The sequence below is a fragment of the Ranitomeya imitator genome, chromosome 2, assembly GCF_032444005.1.
Source record: "Ranitomeya imitator isolate aRanImi1 chromosome 2, aRanImi1.pri, whole genome shotgun sequence".
Lineage (NCBI taxonomy): Eukaryota > Metazoa > Chordata > Amphibia > Anura > Dendrobatidae > Ranitomeya > Ranitomeya imitator.
The window spans coordinates 24,250,358-24,270,356 of record NC_091283.1 but is presented as its reverse complement, the minus strand read 5'-3'; the positions used below and the strand labels follow the sequence as shown (position 1 = coordinate 24,270,356).

Genomic DNA, 19,999 nt, shown 5'->3' with positions numbered 1-19,999 from the left:
TCAGTTGCGTTGTACTCACTGCGCTCAGCTACACTGTACACGCTGTGCTCAGTTGCGTTGTACCAGCTGCGCTTAGTTGTGTTGTACCAGCTGCGCTTAGTTGCATTGTACCCTATGAGCTCAGTTGCATTGTACCAGTTGTGTTGTACCCTCTGTGTTCAGATGCACTGTACCCGTTGCTCTCAGTTCTAGTGTACCTGCTGCGCTCAGTTGCATTTGTACTCGTTGCGCTCAGTTGCATTGAACTCGCTTTTCTCTGCTGCACTGTACCTGCTGCTCTCAGTTGCGTTGTACCCAGGTATGGACTGGGGCTGAAATTCAGTCCTGGCATTTGAAATCACACAGGCCCATGTTGTCCGCGTCCCCATGAACCAGATGGGATAAATTACTAATATTACCCTGGATGGAGGAAAGGAAGATTTTCTACAAGAGCAATATTTCTAATGATACCCATGGCCTGCTGGGGTAAGTGACTTTGTGCTCCGTCACAACTCTTAACAGTATGGGTGTCTTGAAAACACTGATTCTGTTAACAACGTAGCAGATAAGGCATCTCATGACCAGACAGGCCCTTCTGGCATTTGCCAGATTTGCCAGAGGGCCAGTCCGGCCCTGGTTGTACCCCCTCCGCTCAGTTGCTCTGTTCCCTTAGTTGCGTAGTACCCGTTGTGCTCAGATGTGTTGTACCCACTATGCTTAGTTGGACTGCACCCACTGCGCTCAATTGCGTTGTATCCGCTGCGTTCAGTTGCACTGTACCCACTGCGCTCAGTTGCGTTGTACCTGCTGTACTGAGATGCGTTGGACCCTCTGCACTCAGTTGCATTGTACCCGTTGCTCTCAGTTCTCGTGTACTTGCTGCGCTCAGTTGCATTGTATTCGCTGTGCTCTGCTGTACTGTACCCGCTGCTCTCAGTTGCGTTGTACTAGCTGCTCTCAGTTGGGTTGTACCCACTGCGCTCAGTGGCTTTGTACCAACTGCTCAGTTGCGTTGTACCTACTGCGCTCAGTTGCATTGTACCCGCTGCTCTCGGTTGCGTTGTACCCACTGTTCTCGGTTGGGTTGTACCGGCTGCACTTAGTTGCGTTGTACCTGCTGCTCTCAGTTGCATTGTATTTTCTGCGCTCAGTTGCATTGTGCCCTATGCGCTTAGTTGCACTGTACCAGTTGCATTGTACCCTCGGTACTAAGATGCACTGTACCCGTTGCTGTCAGTTCTAGTGTACCTGCTGCGCTCAGTTGCATTGTACTCGCTTCGCTCACCTGCACTGTACCAACTGCTCTGTTGCGTTGTATCCACAGCGCTCAGTTACATTGTACCTGCTCCGCTCAGTTGCTCTGTACCCTCTGCGCTTAGTTGCGTAGTACCCATTGTGCTCAGATGAGTTGTACCCACTATGCTTAGTTGGACTGCACCCACTGTGCTCAATTGCGTTATATCCACTGTGTTCATTTGCACTGTACCTACTGCGCTCAGTTGCGTTGTACCCGCTGTGCTCAGTTGCGTTGTACCTGCTGTGCTCATTTGCGTTGTACCCGCTGTGCTCAGTTGCGTTGTACCCGCTGTGCTCAGTTGCGTTGTACCCGCTGTGCTCAGTTGCGTTGTACCTGCTGTGCTCAGTTGCGTTGTACCCGCTGTGCTCAGTTGCGTTGTACCTGCTGTGCTCAGTTGCCCTCTTCCCGCTGTGCTCAGTTGCGTTGTACCCGCTGTGCTCAGTTGCGTTGTACCCGCTGTGCTCAGTTGCGTTGTACCTGCTGGGCTCAGTTGCCCTGTTCCCGCTGTGCTCAGTTGCGTTGTACCTGTTGCGCTCAGTTGCGTTGTAACTGCTGCGCTCAATTGTACTGTACTCACTGTGCTCAGTTGTGTTGTACCTGCTGTGCTCAGTTATACTGTACTCACTGCGCTCAGTTGTACATGCTGCACTCAGTTGCACTGTTCCCGCTGTGCTCAGTTGCATTGTACCTGCTGCACTCAGTTGCACTGTTCCCGCTGTGCTCAGTTGCGTTGTACCTGTTGCGCTCAGTTGCGTTGTAACTGCTGCTGTAACAATTATAGTGGAACACTCAGGAATCTCTTGGTTTGAGACAAATAAGCAGCAGAACAAAATGTAGTGATAAGTCTGTATTATTCAAAACAAACACTGGTGCAAAGCGTGAGCAAGTACTGAACACAGCAAATAAGTTGAAATCAGGATAATTTCCTTGCAGCTCGGTGGCAGGCAAAGTCAATATTCAAACGCACAAACGTGGGTGCAGCATGTGCACAACAGTTCAAGTGGACGGCAAACTGGGTCCTTCTTAGGAATAGTTTGTTTGCAGCTTTACTGCAGGCAAAGTCTTATGGGCGTAGCACTTTCTGGGGAAATGCAGATCATAAGACACAGTTCATACCAGGGCTGGCAGTATTAGCAAAGAGTCCGGAAGCAGTGCAGAGCTTCGAGTCCAGAAACAGTCAAATAAACTAGCAGTGGAAATCAAACAAGCTTAGTTGTAGCAGGATGAGCTTACATGTCCCAGCAGGCAGGAGAAGAATGCAGAGTAATGCAGGAGAACCTCTGAGCGTAGAGAAGGTTAGCTGAATAGGCGGAGCCGGAGTATCTGGAGAGGGGAAGTCTCTTGCAGCACAAGCCAGGGATTCAGGCAGAATACACAAGCAAGGAGTATGAAGCAAGGCAGGCTTATAAAGACGGGGAAGTCAGATCACATGAGCAGATTTGAGGCAGCAGACGCCATCTTGGAAAATGGCAATAAAACACCACAGATAAACAAGGGATCCAGAGTCCTTACATTACTCCCCCCTTAACAGCGGCTTCAGGCCTGGTTTCTCTGGGTGTCTCTGATGGAACTGAGTAATCTTCTGTGGAGCACAGATGTTAGCAACTGGTTCCCAAGAGTCCTCCTCAGGTGGATATCCCTGCCATCTTATAAGATACTGAAGACGATTTCTGTGGATCCTTGAATCAATGATTTCCTCTACCAAGAATTGTTCTTGCCCATCAACCAGTACGGGTCGTGGAGGGGGCACAATGCGTCCCTGAAAGCTATTGGGAGAAACAGGCTTCAATAGAGAGACATGAAATACTGGGTGTACCTTCATAGTCTTTGGCAGCTTTAGACGGCAGGCCACAGAACTCACGATACCGTTGATCTTGAAAGGACCGATGAACTTCTGTCCCAGTTTCTGTGAAGGAACGTTCAGTCTTAGATTCTTAGTAGATAACCATACTGAATCTCCTACCTTGAACATTGGCGCCGGCTTTCGGAATCTGTCTGCCGACCTCTTGTAACAATCCTGAGCTGAAGTTAAGGATTCCTTAAGGACTTCTAGATTTTCCCTCAAAGCAGTCAATCTCTCCTCCACTGCCTGAACTGGAACATCCATTGGAGATCTAGGAAAGATGCTTGGGTGATAACCTAGATTAGTGAAGAAAAGCGTTACCATAGTGGAGGCATTCTGTAAATTATTGTAGGAGAATTCCGCTAAAGGAAGCAGTTCCAACCAGTCATCCTGAAGATGGCAGACGTAGCATTGTAGATATTGCTCCAGAGTCTGATTGGTTCGCTCGGTCTGACCATTCGTCTGAGGGTGATATGCTGAAGAAAGACGAACATCAATATTAAGCGCAGAACAAACCCCCTTCCAGAATCTTGAAGTAAACTGTACTCCACGGTCAGAAATAACTTCATCTGGGACCCCATGCAGCCGAAAAATATTCTGTATTACTAAGTTTACAGTCTCTTTAGCTGAGGGGAGGCCGACACAAGGAACAAAATGAGCAGCCTTAGTCAGACGATCAACTACCACTAGAATCGTGTTCATGCCACCAAAAGCAGGAAGATCCACAATGAAGTCCATAGAGATTGAGCCCCATGGACGAGATGGAATAGGTAGTGGTTGAAGTAGACCCGTAGGAGAAGCACGAGGAGTCTTATAACGAGCACATACCTCACAAGAGAGCACATAGTCCTTAGTATCCTTGAGGCAAGTTGGCCACCAGAAAAATCGGCCCAGGAATTCTTGTGTCTTCTGTACCCCCCTATGACCGGCCAACTTGGAGTCATGTACCAACTTGAGGATCTGCAGACGTACGGCCTCAGGAATGTAGATGCGTCGGTCATGGAACCACAAGCCTCCCTTAAGGGCAAGATTGATATCCACAGACGGGTTAGCAAGAAATACATCACCATCATAGGCCTCCTTGATCCTTGTCCATAGATCTGAATCATGGGTTACTCCGATGGAGTTGGCATCCGAAAGAATGGTCTTGAACGGGGCTCCAGGTATGGAATCCGAAGAATGGATTCGGGACAAAGCATCAGCCTTCCCATTACGTGAACCTGGACGGTACGAAATAATAAAGTTAAATTGGTTTAAAAATAAATTCCACCGAGCCTGACGTGGAGACAGACATTTAGCAGATCTGAGGAACTCTAAATTGCGATGATCGGTGAGCACTACGATCTGTTGTGCGGCCCCTTGCAGATTGTGTCTCCATTCCTTAAAGGCTGCAATAATCGCTAGGAGTTCCTTATCTCCCACGTCGTAGTTCCTTTCTGCAGGGGTAAGTTTACGAGAAAAGAAAACACAAGGATGTAATAGAGCCTTCTCTCCAGTTCTCTGAGAGAGAATGGCTCCCAGTGCCCAATCAGAAGCGTCCACCTCCACGATGAAAGGCAGTGCTGGGTCTGGATGAATCAAAAGCTGAGGTAAAACAAGACCTAAGCTGATCAAAAGCCTCCTGAGCCTGTGAAGACCACTTAAAGGATCTCTCCTTCTTAGTCAGAGAAGTGATGGGACGGACAATCTCTGAAAAATTTCTATAAAAATTTGCAAAGCCGATAAAGCGTTGAACCTCCTTAATGTTCTTAGGCATCGGCCAATCCAGGATTGCTTGAATCTTACTGGATTCCATGTTTATCCCCTGAGGAGAGATGACATTAACTAGGAACTGAATTTCAGAACGATGAAACTCACACTTCTCCGGCTTGATATAAAGATGGTTCTCTTGCAAACGCTTCAAAACCATCTTGACGTGTTCTTGATGCTCCTGTAGAGAGTCAGAAAAAATTAGAATGTCATCCAGATATATTACAACAAACTGGTCCAGTAAATCTCTGAAAATATAATTGGCGAGATGTTGAAACATTGCTGGGGCATTGCACAGCCCAAAAGGCATCACCAAGTACTCAAAATGTCCATACCGACATCTGAATGCCGTCTTCCATTCATCGCTTGGTCGGATACGTATTAGATTATACGCCCCGCGAAGATCCAGTTTAGAGAATACCTTGGCATGATGGATTCTTTCCAACAGTTCTGGGATCAAAGGCAAGGGATAACGATTCCGGATGGTCACCTTATTGAGTTCCCGATAGTCGATGCACGGTCTTAGGGTCCCATCCTTCTTCTTTACAAAAAAATAGGTGCCCCTGCTGGTGAGGAAGAAGGACGTATAAAGCCTTTAGCCAAATTTTCATCAATATACTCTTTCAGAGCTTGGAGCTCAGGAGCTGAAAAAGGGTTAAAATTACTGAAAGGAATGGCTGCCCCTGGAAGCAGTTCAATGGGACAATCATAATCCCTATGTGGGGGAAGCTGGTCTGCCTTCCTCTTATCACAGATGTCAGAGTATTCCTTATACACAACAGGTAAAGTAAAGACCGGTTCAGGGGGTTCCGAATCAAGAGACTCCGGAACAGTTTCCGTTACGGCTGAATCACTCCTGGTTGGGAATGTAATCTCCTTGGTCTCCCAGTTGATTGTTGGATTCTGTGAGCGCAGCCAAGGAATGCCTAGAATCACTGGAAAATGAGGAGAAGAAATTACTAAAAATGAGAGTTGCTCCTGAGTCAATTTGCATAGGCACTACCTCTGTCTCCCGAGTGGTTTTACCTGCAGGTTCTTTGGGAGAAAGGGAATAATTAGACATACGATTAAATACCGCCAATTTTTCCTGTCTACGCTCAGTAAGGCGAATATCAATGCGTACACAATGTTGGATAAAGGTTTCTAGCTCTTGTGGTGATTCAGAGCGGGCTAGTTCATCCTTTATAACACTAGACAGACCTCTCCTGAAAATAGGCAATTGTGCATAACAATCCCAATTAGTATCCACAGCTAGCCTTCTAAAATCAGTGGCATATTCAATAACTGAACGTTTACCCTGATGCAAGGACTGTAAGGCGGTTTCAGCAGAGGCGCGACGGTTAGGGTCATCAAACATTAATGCCATGGCAGCCAAAAAATCATCCAATACATCGGATTTGCCCAGGCGAGTGCTCGGGATGTCAGTAGCATAATCTACTATATAATTGTCTAAGGGTCACTTCCGTCTGTCTGTCCTTCTGTCATGGTTATTCATTCGCTGATTGGTCTCGCCAGCTGCCTGTCATGGCTGCCGCGACCAATCAGTGACGGGCACAGTCCGGAAGAAAATGGCCGCTCCTTACTCCCCGAAGTCATTGTCCCCGGCGATCCGCTCCATACTCCCCGCTCCCCGCAGTCAGTGTCCCCGGCGCTCCGCTCCATACTCCCCGCTCCACGCAGTCAGTGTCCCCGACGGTCCGCTCCATACTCCCCGCAGTGTCCCCGGCGCTGCGCTTTATACTCCCCGCAGTCAGTGTCCCCGACGCCCGCTCCATACTCCCCTTCGGTCACCGCTAACACAGGGTTAATGCCGGCGGTAACGGACCGCGTTATGCCGCGGATAACGCACTCCTTTACCGGCACTATTAACCCTGTGTGTCCCCAACCTTTTACTATTGATGCTGCCTATGCGGCATCAATAGTAAAAAAAAGTAATGTTAAAAATAGTAAAAAAAAATAAACCAGCTATACTCACCCTCCGTTGTCCGCTCGCGGCTGCCGCCATCTTCCTTTCCCAGCGATGCATTGTGAAATTACCCAGAAGGCATAGCGGTCTCGCGTGACCGCTAAGTCATCTGGGTAATTTTGCGAAGCATACTGGGAACGGAAGATGGCGGCAGCCGCGCGCCCATCGGCACAGCGCCGTTGGATCCCAGGAGGCGGAGAGACGGGACGCTGAGGAGCAGCGACAAGAATGGTGAGTATGTTAACCTACAAGGGGCCCTCGGATCGTTAGGTGAGTATGTTTATTTTTTATTTTTTAACCTGTGACATACGTGGCTGGGTAATATACTACGTTGCTGGGCAATATACTACGTGGCTCTGTGCTGTATACTACGTCGCTGGGCAATCTACTACGTGGCTCTGTGCTGTATACTACGTCGCTGTGCAATGTACTATGTGGCTCTGTGCTGTATAGCACGTGACTGGGCAATATACTACGTCACTGGCAATATACTACGTGCCTGGGCAATATACTACGTGGCTGGGCTATATACTACGTCACTGGGCAATATACTACGTGGCTGGGCAATATACTACGTGGCTGGGCATTATACTACGTCACTGGGCAATATACTGCGTGGCTGGGCAATATACTACGTCACTGGGCAATATACTACGTCACTAGGCAATATACTACGTGGCTGGGCAATATACTACGTGGCTGGGCAATATACTACGTCACTGGGCAATATACTACGTCACTAGGCAATATACTACGTGGGCTGTGCAATATACTACGTCGCTGGGCAATATAGTACGTGGCTGGGCAATATATTACGTGGGCATATGAGCACTTAAGTCCTGAAAGGCCTGTCCATACTGAGACTCCATGCTTTTAAATTTATTTTCCTGAGCGTCCATTCGAGTACTCAGATCCTGCAGAGTCTGTCCAAACACCTGATTATGTTCCAAGCCTCCAACCTTACTCTGCAGAGTGCCCATCTCTTTTTGCAGAGATCTCATCATAGAAAACAGTTGTTCAATCTTAGGTTCAGTAGCCATTGTCTCGGCAGATTCCTTATTTGGCTTGTGTATCCTGTAACAATTATAGTGGAACACTCAAGAATCTCTTGGCTTGAGACAAATAAGCAGCAGAACCAAATATAATGATAAGTCTGTATTATTCAAAACAAACATTGGTGCAAAGAGTGAGTGTCACGGATCCCTACTCCGTGGTGTCACTAATTCGTCACGTTCGTGCTCTCACACGTGACTTGGGGTTGTGCCTGCAAGGGTTAATCTATCTCCCCACTCTCAGTCCAGCATTCAACCTCTGTCCTATGCTGTAATGGGAGCATAAATCACACACCGACCCAGGCCACACACCCGCTCATACGCGCTGCCACCACTCACCGAATACACGGGCGATGAGTCCCAGAAATAATAATACTAATAAAAATATGTCTATCACTCATAAGGCTCACACACCTTAGGTTATGGATTCTTTTAGACCATTAAAGGTTCAACTGTTAAAGTTTTATACTTTAATAACAAAAGGGTCAGTGCTTACAATAAGAAAAGGTATAAAAATATGATAATAAAAAGACATACAACTTATGCAAAACAGTATCAAAATAAACAGGAGAAAACTTAAAGAAATTATCTAACTGGTAGTTGCTTTCTGCTCCCTGAGGGGGGGTGAATGGAGTTGGTGGAACACATCAGCTTCTCAGGCTGCCCTCACATGTGAACACAATTCTCTGTCTGCAGCCTAAATTTATAACTTTGGCTTGAGCTCAGGTTTCTAGACCGGCCCCCCAGGTTAATATAATTGTGGTCTGTTTGGCCACGGCCGCTCTACTAATGAATATATTATTTTCTCTTTTGAGACACTTGTGAAAAGGTTCTCAGGAATAGATCACCTCAGGCCGCAATTAGCATCTCCCCTCCAAGACTTAAGAGGTGCCAAATGTTACCTCATTCTTGGCTCTAGCTAGACCTCCTGGTGAGATCTGGAGACAGAATTTCTACTAGTCCCAAGAAAGTACCTATTAACACCTAGGTGCGACTTGCCTTCAGGACAGATGTTACATTATCACTAGTCACACATATAACCCTAGACATATGTCACTACACACATATAGATGTGTATATATACACATATTTCTCCACAGTGAGCAAGTTCAAAACACAGCAAATAAGGTGAGTTCAGGATAAGTTCCTTGCAGCTCGGGTGCAGGCAAAGTCAATATTCAAACGCACAAACGTGGGTGCAGCATGTGCACAACAGTTCAAGTGGATGGCAAACTGGGTCCTTCTTAGGAATAGTTTGTTTGCAGCTTTACTGCAGGCAAAGTCTTATGGGCGTAGCACTTTCTGGGGAAATGCAGATCATAAGACACGGTTCATACCAGGGCTGGCAGTATTAGCAAAGAGTCCGGAAGCAGTGCAGAGCTTCGAGTCCAGAAACAGTCAAATAAACTAGCAGTGGAAATCAAACAAGCTTAGTTGTAGCAGGATGAGCTTACATGTCCCAGCAGGCAGGAGAAGAATGCAGAGTAATGCAGGTCAGGAGAACCTCTGAGAGTAGCGAAGGTTAGCTGAATAGGCAGAGCCGGAGTATCTGGAGAGGGGAAGTCTCTTGCAGCACAAGCCAGGGATTCAGGCAGAATACACAAGCAAGGAGTATGAAGCAAGCCAGGCTTATAAAGACAGGGAAGTCTGATTACATGAGCAAATTTGAGGCAGCAGACGCCATCTTGGAAAATGGCAATAAAACACCACAGATAAATAAGGAATCCAGAGTCCTTACAGCTGCGCTTAATTGTACTGTACTCACTCCGCTCAGTTGTACTGTTCTCGCTGTGCTCAGTTACGATGTACCCGCTGCGCTCAGTTATACTGTACTCACTGCACTCAGTTGTACCTGCTGCCCTCAGTTGCACTGTTCCCGCTGTGCTCAGTTGCGTTGTACCTGCTGTGCTCAGTTGCGTTGTACCTGCTGCGCTCAGTTATACTGTACTCACTGCACTCAGTTGTACCTGCTGCCCTCAGTTGCACTGTTCCTGCTGTGCTCAGTTGCACTGTTCCCGCTGTGCTCAGTTGTGTTGTACCTGCTGCGCTCAGTTGTATCTGTGGGTGGGTGACACAGTTGGGGACACCAGTGGACTGTAGTTTTTATTGCTCTACTTTCTGCTGTCCTCCTTTCCTATCACCTGTCTTCTCATAGTTTTTCTCCCCTCTGTCCTTCTTCCCTTGCACTTTCTGGCTTCCTCTCCAGGGTCGCTCTTGACCCCTCTAAGAGACAGGCGTCTCACCGCTGTGTGTCTGGAGTGTCTCTCCCTCAGGACAGCAAGATCAGTAAGTGTCTCCCTGTCCCCCTAATAACCTTTACCCGTGGGCGAGTCGTCAGTGTGATGGTCACCGTTGTGCTGCAGCCATGGGAAGTGCGGCTGAAAACTTCCTGAGGGTTGTATTGATTGTTTCCGGCCCCTTTATAGTGACTGTGTGATGGGCAGTGAGGAAGGAAAGTCAGCTCTGTGCCAGGTATTCATGATGAGGAAGGTATAGGCCAGTGCATGGGCCGATACCGCCTGGTCTTGTGGTCAGCGCCAGATCTGGTCCTTATAGGTATTAGTGGTGTCCGGCCTTGTGGTTAGTGCCGGGTCTGGTCCTTATAGGTATTAGTGGTGTCCAGCCTTGTGGTTAGTGCCGGATCTGGTCCTTACAGGCATTAGTGGTGTCCGGCCTTGTGGTCAGCGCCGAGTCTGGTCCTTACAGGCATTAGTGGTGTCCGGCCTTGTGGTCAGCGCCGGGTCAGGGTCCTTACAGGAGTTAGTGGTGTCCAGCCTTGTGGTTAGTGCCAGGTCTGGTCCTTATAGGTATTAGTGGTGTCCAGCCTTGTAGGCAGCGCCGGGTCTGGTCCTTACAGGTATTAGTGATGTCCAGCCTTGTGGTTAGTGCCAGGTCTGGTCCTTACAGGTATTAGTGATGTCTGGCCTTGTGGTCAGCGCCGGGTCTGGTCCTTACAGGTATTAGTAATGTCCAGCCTTGTGGTTAGTGCCGGGTCTGGTCCTTACAAGTATTAGTGGTGTCTGGCCTTGTGGTCAGCGCCGAGTCTGGTCCTTACAGGCATTAGTGGTGTCCGGCTTTGTGGTCAGCGCCGGGTCTGGTCCATACAGGTATTAGTGGTGTCCAGCTTTGTGGTCAGCACCGGGTCTGGTCCTTACAGGTATTAGTGATGTCCGGCCTTGTGGTTAGTGCCGGGTCTGGTCCTTACAGGTATTAGTGGTGTCCGGCCTTGTGGTCAGCGCCGGGTCTGGTCCTTACAGGTACATGTCCGCCTTAATTTCCTGCTTCATGACACTTCTACCACTGTCGCCTCCCCACACCATTACATGACACCCTCCACTACCTCCCTTCATCCACATAGTGCCAAATCACACCTCCTCCCTGCTCCATTTCACTAACACACCTCCTCCTTGCACCATTATATCACACCTCCTCCTCCTCCCTGCACCATTATATCACACCTCCTCCTCCCTGCACCATTATACTATCACACCTCCTCCTCCTCCCTGCACCATTATAGTATTATCACACCTCCTCCTCCTCCCTGCACCATTATAGTATCACACCTCCTCCTCCCTGCACCATTATACTATCACTCCTCCTCTTCCCTTCACCATTACACTGGTAGTGGTCATCATAATGTTCTTGGTGAATTTAGGATTAGATGACGGATCCGAGATGGTTGCTGTGACTTCGGATGCAGTGGACATGTGATGACGCTGTGGGCTGGTCTGTTGTGGTGGATGATGGTGCCATCATTGCTCTATTAAATCCTGTGATGACCCCCAGTGCCCGGCCGGGGTACTGCGGTTCCTCTGCATTGCTCCCATATAGCAGCCCCGGTGTGAGGGCCAAGCTCTGAGGACGCGTCAATTCACCTTCTCTGTTTCTTCATGGTATCATCACTTTTATTTTTAGGGTCACAGACGAATCTGAGAGAGTCCGGAGACCTGAGGTCACAAGGCAAGTATTCATGTATTGCTGACTACCACTCCCATCATCCCTGACTTGATTCACTGTCAGTATATAAAGAGTGAGAAGGTCTGTGCAGCCTCAGGATGTCACACAGGGTTCTCCTGCCCGGTCCTGATGGCCCTGGCTGGTCTATCTGATGAAGATTCTGGTTATAGAGCAGGTAGTGAGGTCAGGAGATGACGGTGACCTCCACCATGGAGCAGGTATTGAGTTCAAGAGATTACCGTGGCTTCCATGACGGAGCAGATGGTGAACTCAGGGGATGAAGGTGACCTCCACCATGGAGCAGGTAGTGAGGTCTGGAGATGATGGCGCCCTCCACCATGGAGCAGGTAGTGAGGCCAGGAGATGATGGCGACCTCCACCATGGAGCAGATAGTGAGGTCATGTCAGGAGATAACAAAGGCCTCCACCATGGAGCAGGAAGTGGGGTCAAGAGATGAAAGAAGCCTCCACCATGGAGCAGGTAGTGAGGTCAGGAGATGATGGCAGCCACCATCATGGAGCAGGTAGTGAAGTCAAGAGATGATGGTTACCGCCAACATAGAGCAGGTAGTTAGATCAGGAGATGACAGAGGCCTCCACCATGGAGCAGATAGTGAGGTCAGGAGATGAGAGTCCTCCACCATGGAGCAGGTAGTGAGTTCAGGAGATAATGGCGGCCTTCATCACGAAGTGGGTAGTGAACTCAGGAGATGGCGACAACCTCCACCATGGAGCAGGTAGTGAAGTCAGGAGATGTTGGCGACCTCCACTGTGGAGCAGGTGGTGAGGTCAGGAGATGACGAAGGCCTCCACCATGGAGCAGGTAGGGAAGTCAGGAGATGTTGGCGACCTCCACCGTGGAGCAGGTAGTGAGGTGAGGAGATGAGGGCGACCTCCACTGTGGAGCAGGTAGTGAGGTCAGGAGATGATGGTTACTGCCAACATAGAGCAGGTAGTGAAATCAGGAGATGACAGAGGCCTCCACCTTGGAGCAGGTAGTGAAGTCAGGAGATGTTGGTGACCTCCACCGTGGAGCAGGTAGTGAGGTGAGGAGATGAGGGCGACCTCCACTGTGGAGCAGGTAGTGAGGTCAGGAGATGATGGTTACTGCCAACATAGAGCAGGTAGTGAAATCAGGAGATGACAGAGGCCTCCACCTTGGAGCAAGTAGTGAGGTCAGGAGATGACAGAGGCCTCCACAATGGAGCAGGTAGTAAGGTCAGGAGATGATGGCGTCCTCCACCATGGAGCAGGTAGTGAATTCAGGAGGTAAGGGCGGCCTCCATCATGAAGCGGGTAGTGAACACAGGAGATGGCGACAACCTCCAGGTAGCGAGGTCAGGAGATGACAGCGACCTCCACCATGGAGCAGGTAGTGAGGTCAGGAGATGACGAAGGCCTCTACCATGGACCAGGTAGTGAGGTCAGGAGATGACGGCGACCTCCACCATGGAGCAGGTAGTAAGGTCAGGAGATGACGAAGGTCTCCACCATGGAGCAGGTAGTGAGGTCAGGAGATGATGATGGCCTCCACCATGGAGCAGGTAGTGAGGACAGGAGATGTTGGCAACCTCCACTGTGGAGCAGGTGGTGAGGTCTGGAGATGACGGCAACCTCCACCATGGAGCAGGTAGTGAGGACAGGAGATGTTGGCAACCTCCACTGTGGAGCAGGTGGTGAGGTCAGGAGATGACAAAGGCTTCTACCATGGAGCAGGTAGTGTGGTTAGGAGATGACGAAGGCCTCCACCATGGAGCAGGTAGTGAAGTCAGGAGATGTTGGCGACCTCCACCGTGGAGCAGGTAGTGAGGTGAGGAGATGAGGGCGACCTCCACCATGGAGCAGGTAGTAAGGTCAGGAGATGATGACGTCCTCCACCATGGAGCAGGTAGTGAGTTCAGGAGATAATGGCGGCCTCCATCATGAAGCGGGTAGTGTACTCAGGAGATGGCGACCACCTCCACCATGGAGCAGGTTGTGAGGTCAGGAGATGACGAAGGCCTCCACCATGGAGCAGGTAGTGAGGTCAGGAGATGATGGCAGCCTCCATCATGGAGCAGGTAGTGAAGTCAAGAGATGATGGTTACCGCCAACATAGAGCAGGTAGTTAGATCAGGAGATGACAGAGGCCTCCACCTTGGAGCAGATAGTGAAGTCAGAAGATGAGAGTCCTCCACCATGGAGCAGGTAGTGAGTTCAGGAGATAATGGCGGCCTCCATCATGAAGCGGGTAGTGAACTCAGGAGATGGCGCAACCTCCACCATGGAGCAGGTAGCAAGGTCAGGAGATGACAGCGACCTCCACCATGGAGCAGGTAGTGAGGTCAAGAGATGATGATGGCCTCCACCATGGACCAGGTAGTGAGCTCAGGAGATGACGGCGACCTCCACCATGGAGCAGGTAGTAAGATCAGGAGATGATGATAGCCTCCACCATGGAGCAGGTAGTGAAGTCAGGAGATGTTGGCGACCTCCACCGTGAAGCAGGTAGTGAGGTGAGGAGATGAGGGCGACCTCCACTGTGGAGCAGGTAGTGAGGTCAGGAGATGATGGTTACCGCCAACATAGAGCAGGTAGTGAGATCAGGAGATGACAGAGGTCTCCACCTTGGAGCAGGTAGTGAGGTCAGGAGATGACCGAAGCCTCAACCATGGAGCAGGTAGTGAGGTCAGGGGATGTTGGCGACCTCCACCATTGAGCAGGTAGCGAGGTCAGGAGATGACAAAGGCTTCTACCATGGAGCAGGTAGTCTGGTTAGGAGATGACGAATGCCTCCATCATGAAGCAGGTAGTGAGGTCAGGAGATGATGGTTACCTCCAACATAAAGCAGGTAATGAGATCAGGAGATGATGGAGGCCTCCACCGTGGAGCAGGTAGTGAGGTCAGGAGATGACGGTGACCTCCACCGTGGAGCAGGTAGTGAGGTCAGGAGATCACGGAGGCCTCCACCATGGATCAGGTAGTGAGGACAGGAGATGTTGGTGACCTCCACTGTGGAGCATGGAAATGAGGTCAGGAGATGACGACCTCCACAATGAAGCAAGTAGTGAGTTCAGGAGATGACTGTAGCCTGCACCATGGAGCAGGTAGTGATGTCAGGGGATGATGGCGACCTCCACCATGGAGCATGGAAGTAAGGTCAGGAGATGATAGTGACCTCCACTATGGAGCAGATAGTGGGGTTAAGAGATGACGGAGGCCTCCACCATGGAGTAGGTAGTGGGATCAGGAGATGACAGAGGCCTCCACCTTGGAGCAGGTAGTAAGGTCAGGAGATGACAGAGGCTTCCACCGTGGAGCGGGTAGTGAAGTCAGGAGATGTTGGCGACCTCCACTGTGGAGCAGGTAGTGAGGTCAGAAGATGATGGTTACCTCCAATATAAAGCAGGTAAGGAGTTCAGGAGATGACGGCGACCTCCACCATGGAGCAGGTAGTGAGGTCAGATGAGAGGCCTCCACCATGGAGCAGGTAGTGAGGTCACAAGATGACAGAGGCCTCGTCCATGGAGCAGGTAGTGTGGTCAGGAGATGTTGACCACCTCCACCGTGGAGCAGGTAGTGAGGTCAGGAGATCACGGAGGCCTCCACCGTGGAGCAGGTGGTGAGGTCATGAGATGTTGGTGACCTCCACTGTGGAGCATGGAAATGAGGTCAGGAGATGACGACCTCCACAATGAAGCAACCTCCACCATAGAGCAGGTAGTGGGGTCAAGAGATGACGGAGGCCTCCACCATAGAGCAGGTAGTGAGGTCAGGAAATGACGGCGACTTCTACCATGGAGCAGGTTCTGAGGTCAGGAGATGACGGTGACCTTCACCATAGAGCAGGTAGTGAAGTCAGGAGATGACGGTGACCTCCACCATGGAGCAGGTACTGAGGTCAGGAAATGATGGCGACCTCCACCATTGAGCAGGTAGCGAGGTCAGGAGATAATGGCAGCCTCCATCATGGAGCAGGTAGTGAGGTCAGGAGATGACAGAGGCCTCCACCATGGAGTAGGTAGTGAGGTCAGGAGATGACGGTGACCTCCACCATGGAGCAGGTACTGAGGTCAGGAAATGATGACGACCTCCACCATGGAAGTGAGGTCAGGAGATGATAGTGACCTCCACCATGGAGCAGGTAGTGAGGTCAGGAGATGACAGAGGCCTCCAGCATGGAACAGGTATTGATGTCATGAGATGACATAGGCCTCCAGCATGGAGCAGGTAGTGAGGTCAGGAGATGTTGGCTACCTCCACCGTGGAGCAGGGAGTGAACTCAGGACTTGGCGGCTATCTCCACCATGGAGCAGGTAGCAAGGTCAGGCGATAATAGAGACCTCCACCATGGAGCAGGTAGTGAGTTCAGGAGATAATGGCGGCCTCCATCATGGAGCAGGTAGTCAGGTCAGGAAATCACAGAGGCCTCCACCGTGGGGAAGGTAGTGAGGTCAGGAGATGATGGTGACCTACACCATGGAGCAGTTAGTGAGGTTAGGAGATGATGGTTACCTCCAACATAGAGCAGATAATGAGATCAGGAGATGACGGAGGACTCCACGATGGTGCAGGTAGTGAGTTCAGGAGATGACGGAGGACTCCACCACGGTGCAGGTAGTGAGTTCAGGAGATGATGGAGGCCTCCACCATGGAGCAGGTAGTGAGGTCAGGAGATGACGGAGGACTCCACCATGGTGCAGGTAGTGAGTTCAGGAGATGACGGAGGACTCCACCATGGTGCAGGTAGTGAGGTCAGGAGATGTTGGCGAGCTCCACCGTGGAGCAGGTAGTGAGGTCAGGAGATGATGGCGACCTCCACCTTAGAGCCCGCCTGGCCAATGTGTCTGGCAAGGCAGCCATTTTCCCCTTTGTGCTCCCTTCTTTACATTTCTTTTTCTCTCTCTTTCTGCAGTAGCTATATACCTTGGTATAAAGCGTCGGCCCACTCAGGCCTGCTCCGACCTTCCGGGGATGTGACGAAATCCACCCGGCGCCCCCCCTTGAGTTCGCCAGCCCCCTCGACTGCTCCCAGTGAATCTTACCCAGTGGGAAGACCTCGGCCCTTACCAGGCAAGCTCCGCCCACTTGTCACCGTTGGGACGCTGGGACTTTAAGAAGGGGATATATTCGTTCTGTGGATATCCTGTAGGATGCTGCTGTAGCTTTTTGAAGCTGGGACGAGCCCCATCGGGGGTGAAGCACGCCCCATCCGGGCAGTCGCCCCCTCCTTTACTGTCGGGACGCTGTGCCTTTATGACGGACGCCTCCTGGTCTGGATGCTGCACCTGTAGGGCTTTGTCTGAGGATCTATGGTGGAAGCAGGAGGACGACGTCCACTCCACCCATGAGATGCCCCTTCTGGACGTGCCATGCCCACTCGTCTCCTGAGAGCTGTGCCATCGCGGGGGAGGGGCGGTGATTTTTACTTGGGGTTCTGCACAGTGCGGACCAGACGCCGGATCCGAGACCTTATTAACAGTTTCCTTCCCAAATTGTCTCCCATTTCTGGCTCTGCCCACTTGAATATTGGACATTATATTAGCCCCTCCCTCGACATATGTGCTATGTTAACCTGTTCTCCATGACACGTCCCCGCCCGTCATGGCATCCACCCCACGTATCACCGGTCTGCTTCTCGCCACCCCCTGATTAATCCGATGCTCCTCCTCCTGCGCTCAGAGACCCCCATCATCCGGGGGTCAGTGTATATAATGACATGTGCAGGTCACGCAGATTCCTGGTGGGGGAGGGGTTATTTGGCTGCTGCCCTCCTCACACGTCCTATCACCCAGCGTGGTGTCCACTCGCCAAACCAGCACCGGACCGTGCCGTCCCCTCATCACCGCAGCAAGACCCCGGCACCATCTAAAGCCACTCGCTTTACTGCATCCTCACTGCTGCAAAACCACCGCCTATGCTGGGAATATTACTCCACCACCATCACTGCAAATTCTTCGCTAAGAGCCTACTGCTGCACTGCGCCCTCATCACTGCAGCCAGCCCCCCGACACTATGTACACCCCACACCCGATACTGCTACACTGCGCCCTCATCACTGCAGCCAGCCCCCCAACACCATGTACACCCCACACCCGATACTGCTGCACTGCACCCTCATCACTGCAGCCAGCCCCCCGACACTATGTACACCCCACATCTCATACTGCTGCACTGCGCCCTCATCACTGCAGCCAGCCCCCCAACACCATGTACACCCCACACCCGATACTGCTACACTGCACCCTCATCACTGCAGCCAGCCCCCCAACACTGTGTACACCTGATACTGCTGCACTGCACCATCATCACTGCAGCCAGCCCCCCAACACTATGTACACCCCACACCTGATACTGCTGCACTGCACCCTCATCACTGCAGCCAGCCCCCCGACACTATGTACACCCCACACCCGATACTGCTACACTGCGCCCTCATCACTGCAGCCAGCCCCCCAACACTATGTACACCCCACACCTGATACTGCTGCACTGCACCCTCATCACTGCAGCCAGCCCCCCAACATTATGTACACCCCACACCTGATACTGCTGCACTGCGCCCTCATCAATGCAGCCAGCCCCCCAACACTATGTACACCCCACACCCGATACTGCTGCACTGCACCCTCATCACTGCAGCCAGCCCCCCGACTCTCTATACACCCCACACCCGATACTGCTGCACTGTGCCCTCATCACTGCAGCCAGCCCCCCAACACTATGTACACCCCACACCCGATACTGCTGCACTGCGCCCCCATCACTGCAGACAGCCCCCCAACACCACGTACACCCCACACCTGATACTGCTGCACTGCGCCCTCATCACTGCAGCAAGCCCCCCGACACTATGTACACCCCACAACTAATACTGCTGCACTGCGCCCTCATCACTGCAGCCAGCCCCCCAACACTATGTACACCCCACCCCTGATACTGCTGCACTGCGCCCTCATCACTGCAGCCAGCCCCCCAACACTATGTACACCCCACACCTGATACTGCTGCACTGCGCCCTCATCACTGCAGCCAGTCCCCCAACACCACGTACACCCCACACCTGATACTGCTGCACTGCGCCCTCATCACTGCAGCCAGCCCCCCAACACTATGTACACCCCACACCTGATACTGCTGCACTGCGCCCTCATCACTGCAGCCAGCCCCCCAACACTATGTACACCCCACACCCGATACTGCTGCACTGCGCCCCCATCACTGCAGACAGCCCCCCAACACCACGTACACCCCACACCTGATACTGCTGCACTGCGCCCTCATCACTGCAGCAAGCCCCCCGACACTATGTACACCCCACAACTAATACTGCTGCACTGCGCCCTCATCACTGCAGCCAGCCCCCCAACACTATGTACACCCCACCCCTGATACTGCTGCACTGCGCCCTCATCACTGCAGCCAGCCCCCCGACACTATGTACACCCCACACCTGATACTGCTGCACTGCGCCCTCATCACTGCAGCCAGCCCCCCAACACTATGTACACCCCACCCCTGATACTGCTGCACTGCGCCCTCATCACTGCAGCCAGCCCCCCAACACCATGTACACCCCACACCTGATACTGCTGCACTGCGCCCTCATCATCACTGCAGCCAGCCCCCCAACACTATGTACACCCCACCCCCGATACTGCTGCACTGCGCCCCCATCACTGCAGCCAGCCCCCCAACACTATGAACACCCCACACCTGATACTGCTGCACTGCGCCTTCATCATCACTGCAGCCAGTCCTGGCATCATTTTAGCCTTGTGCCGATACTGCTGTCCGGTCCCAGCACCATCTACACCGCATGAGTGCAGTAAAGTGCCACCTGGGAGCCGCTGTAAATATTTCATAATGGAGCCTACACTATAATGTTCCCGTCACTTCCTTCCTTTCTTGAGGAGATGATCTGCAGGCGCCTCGTAATGTTATTAATCTAAACCTCTCCAGATGTCACACAATGATGGGGGTAGCAGTCCGACAACTACAGTGTTCAGAATGGGGTCCTGAAGCTCCTGACACCCACACAGTGTCGAAACAAGAAACCAGAGCGCAGGCCGTGTCATGTACCCAGCACACGCTCGTAGTGTAGAACGTCAGCAGTGAACCCTCCTCCAGACATTGTACCCCAAAACTATTTATTAAAATCACCCTATGAAATCCA

The 19,999-nt window shown here is 51.4% G+C and overlaps 1 protein-coding gene across 4 annotated transcripts in view; it reads left to right on the top strand.

Moving 5' to 3' along the window:
- Positions 1-19,999, top strand: part of MARK4 (microtubule affinity regulating kinase 4) — a 46,006-nt gene extending 26,007 nt beyond the window's left edge. For 2 of the 4 annotated variants that reach the window (XM_069746183.1, XM_069746182.1), the window contains exons 16-18: positions 10,093-10,172; positions 11,802-11,846; positions 16,739-19,999. In XM_069746183.1, coding sequence (XP_069602284.1) covers positions 10,093-10,172; positions 11,802-11,846; positions 16,739-16,803 — 190 coding nt within the window. In that variant the 3' untranslated portion in view covers positions 16,804-19,999. The remainder of the gene's footprint in view (positions 1-10,092; positions 10,173-11,801; positions 11,847-16,738) is intronic. The other 2 variants (XM_069746181.1, XM_069746180.1) reach the window with 1 other exon arrangement.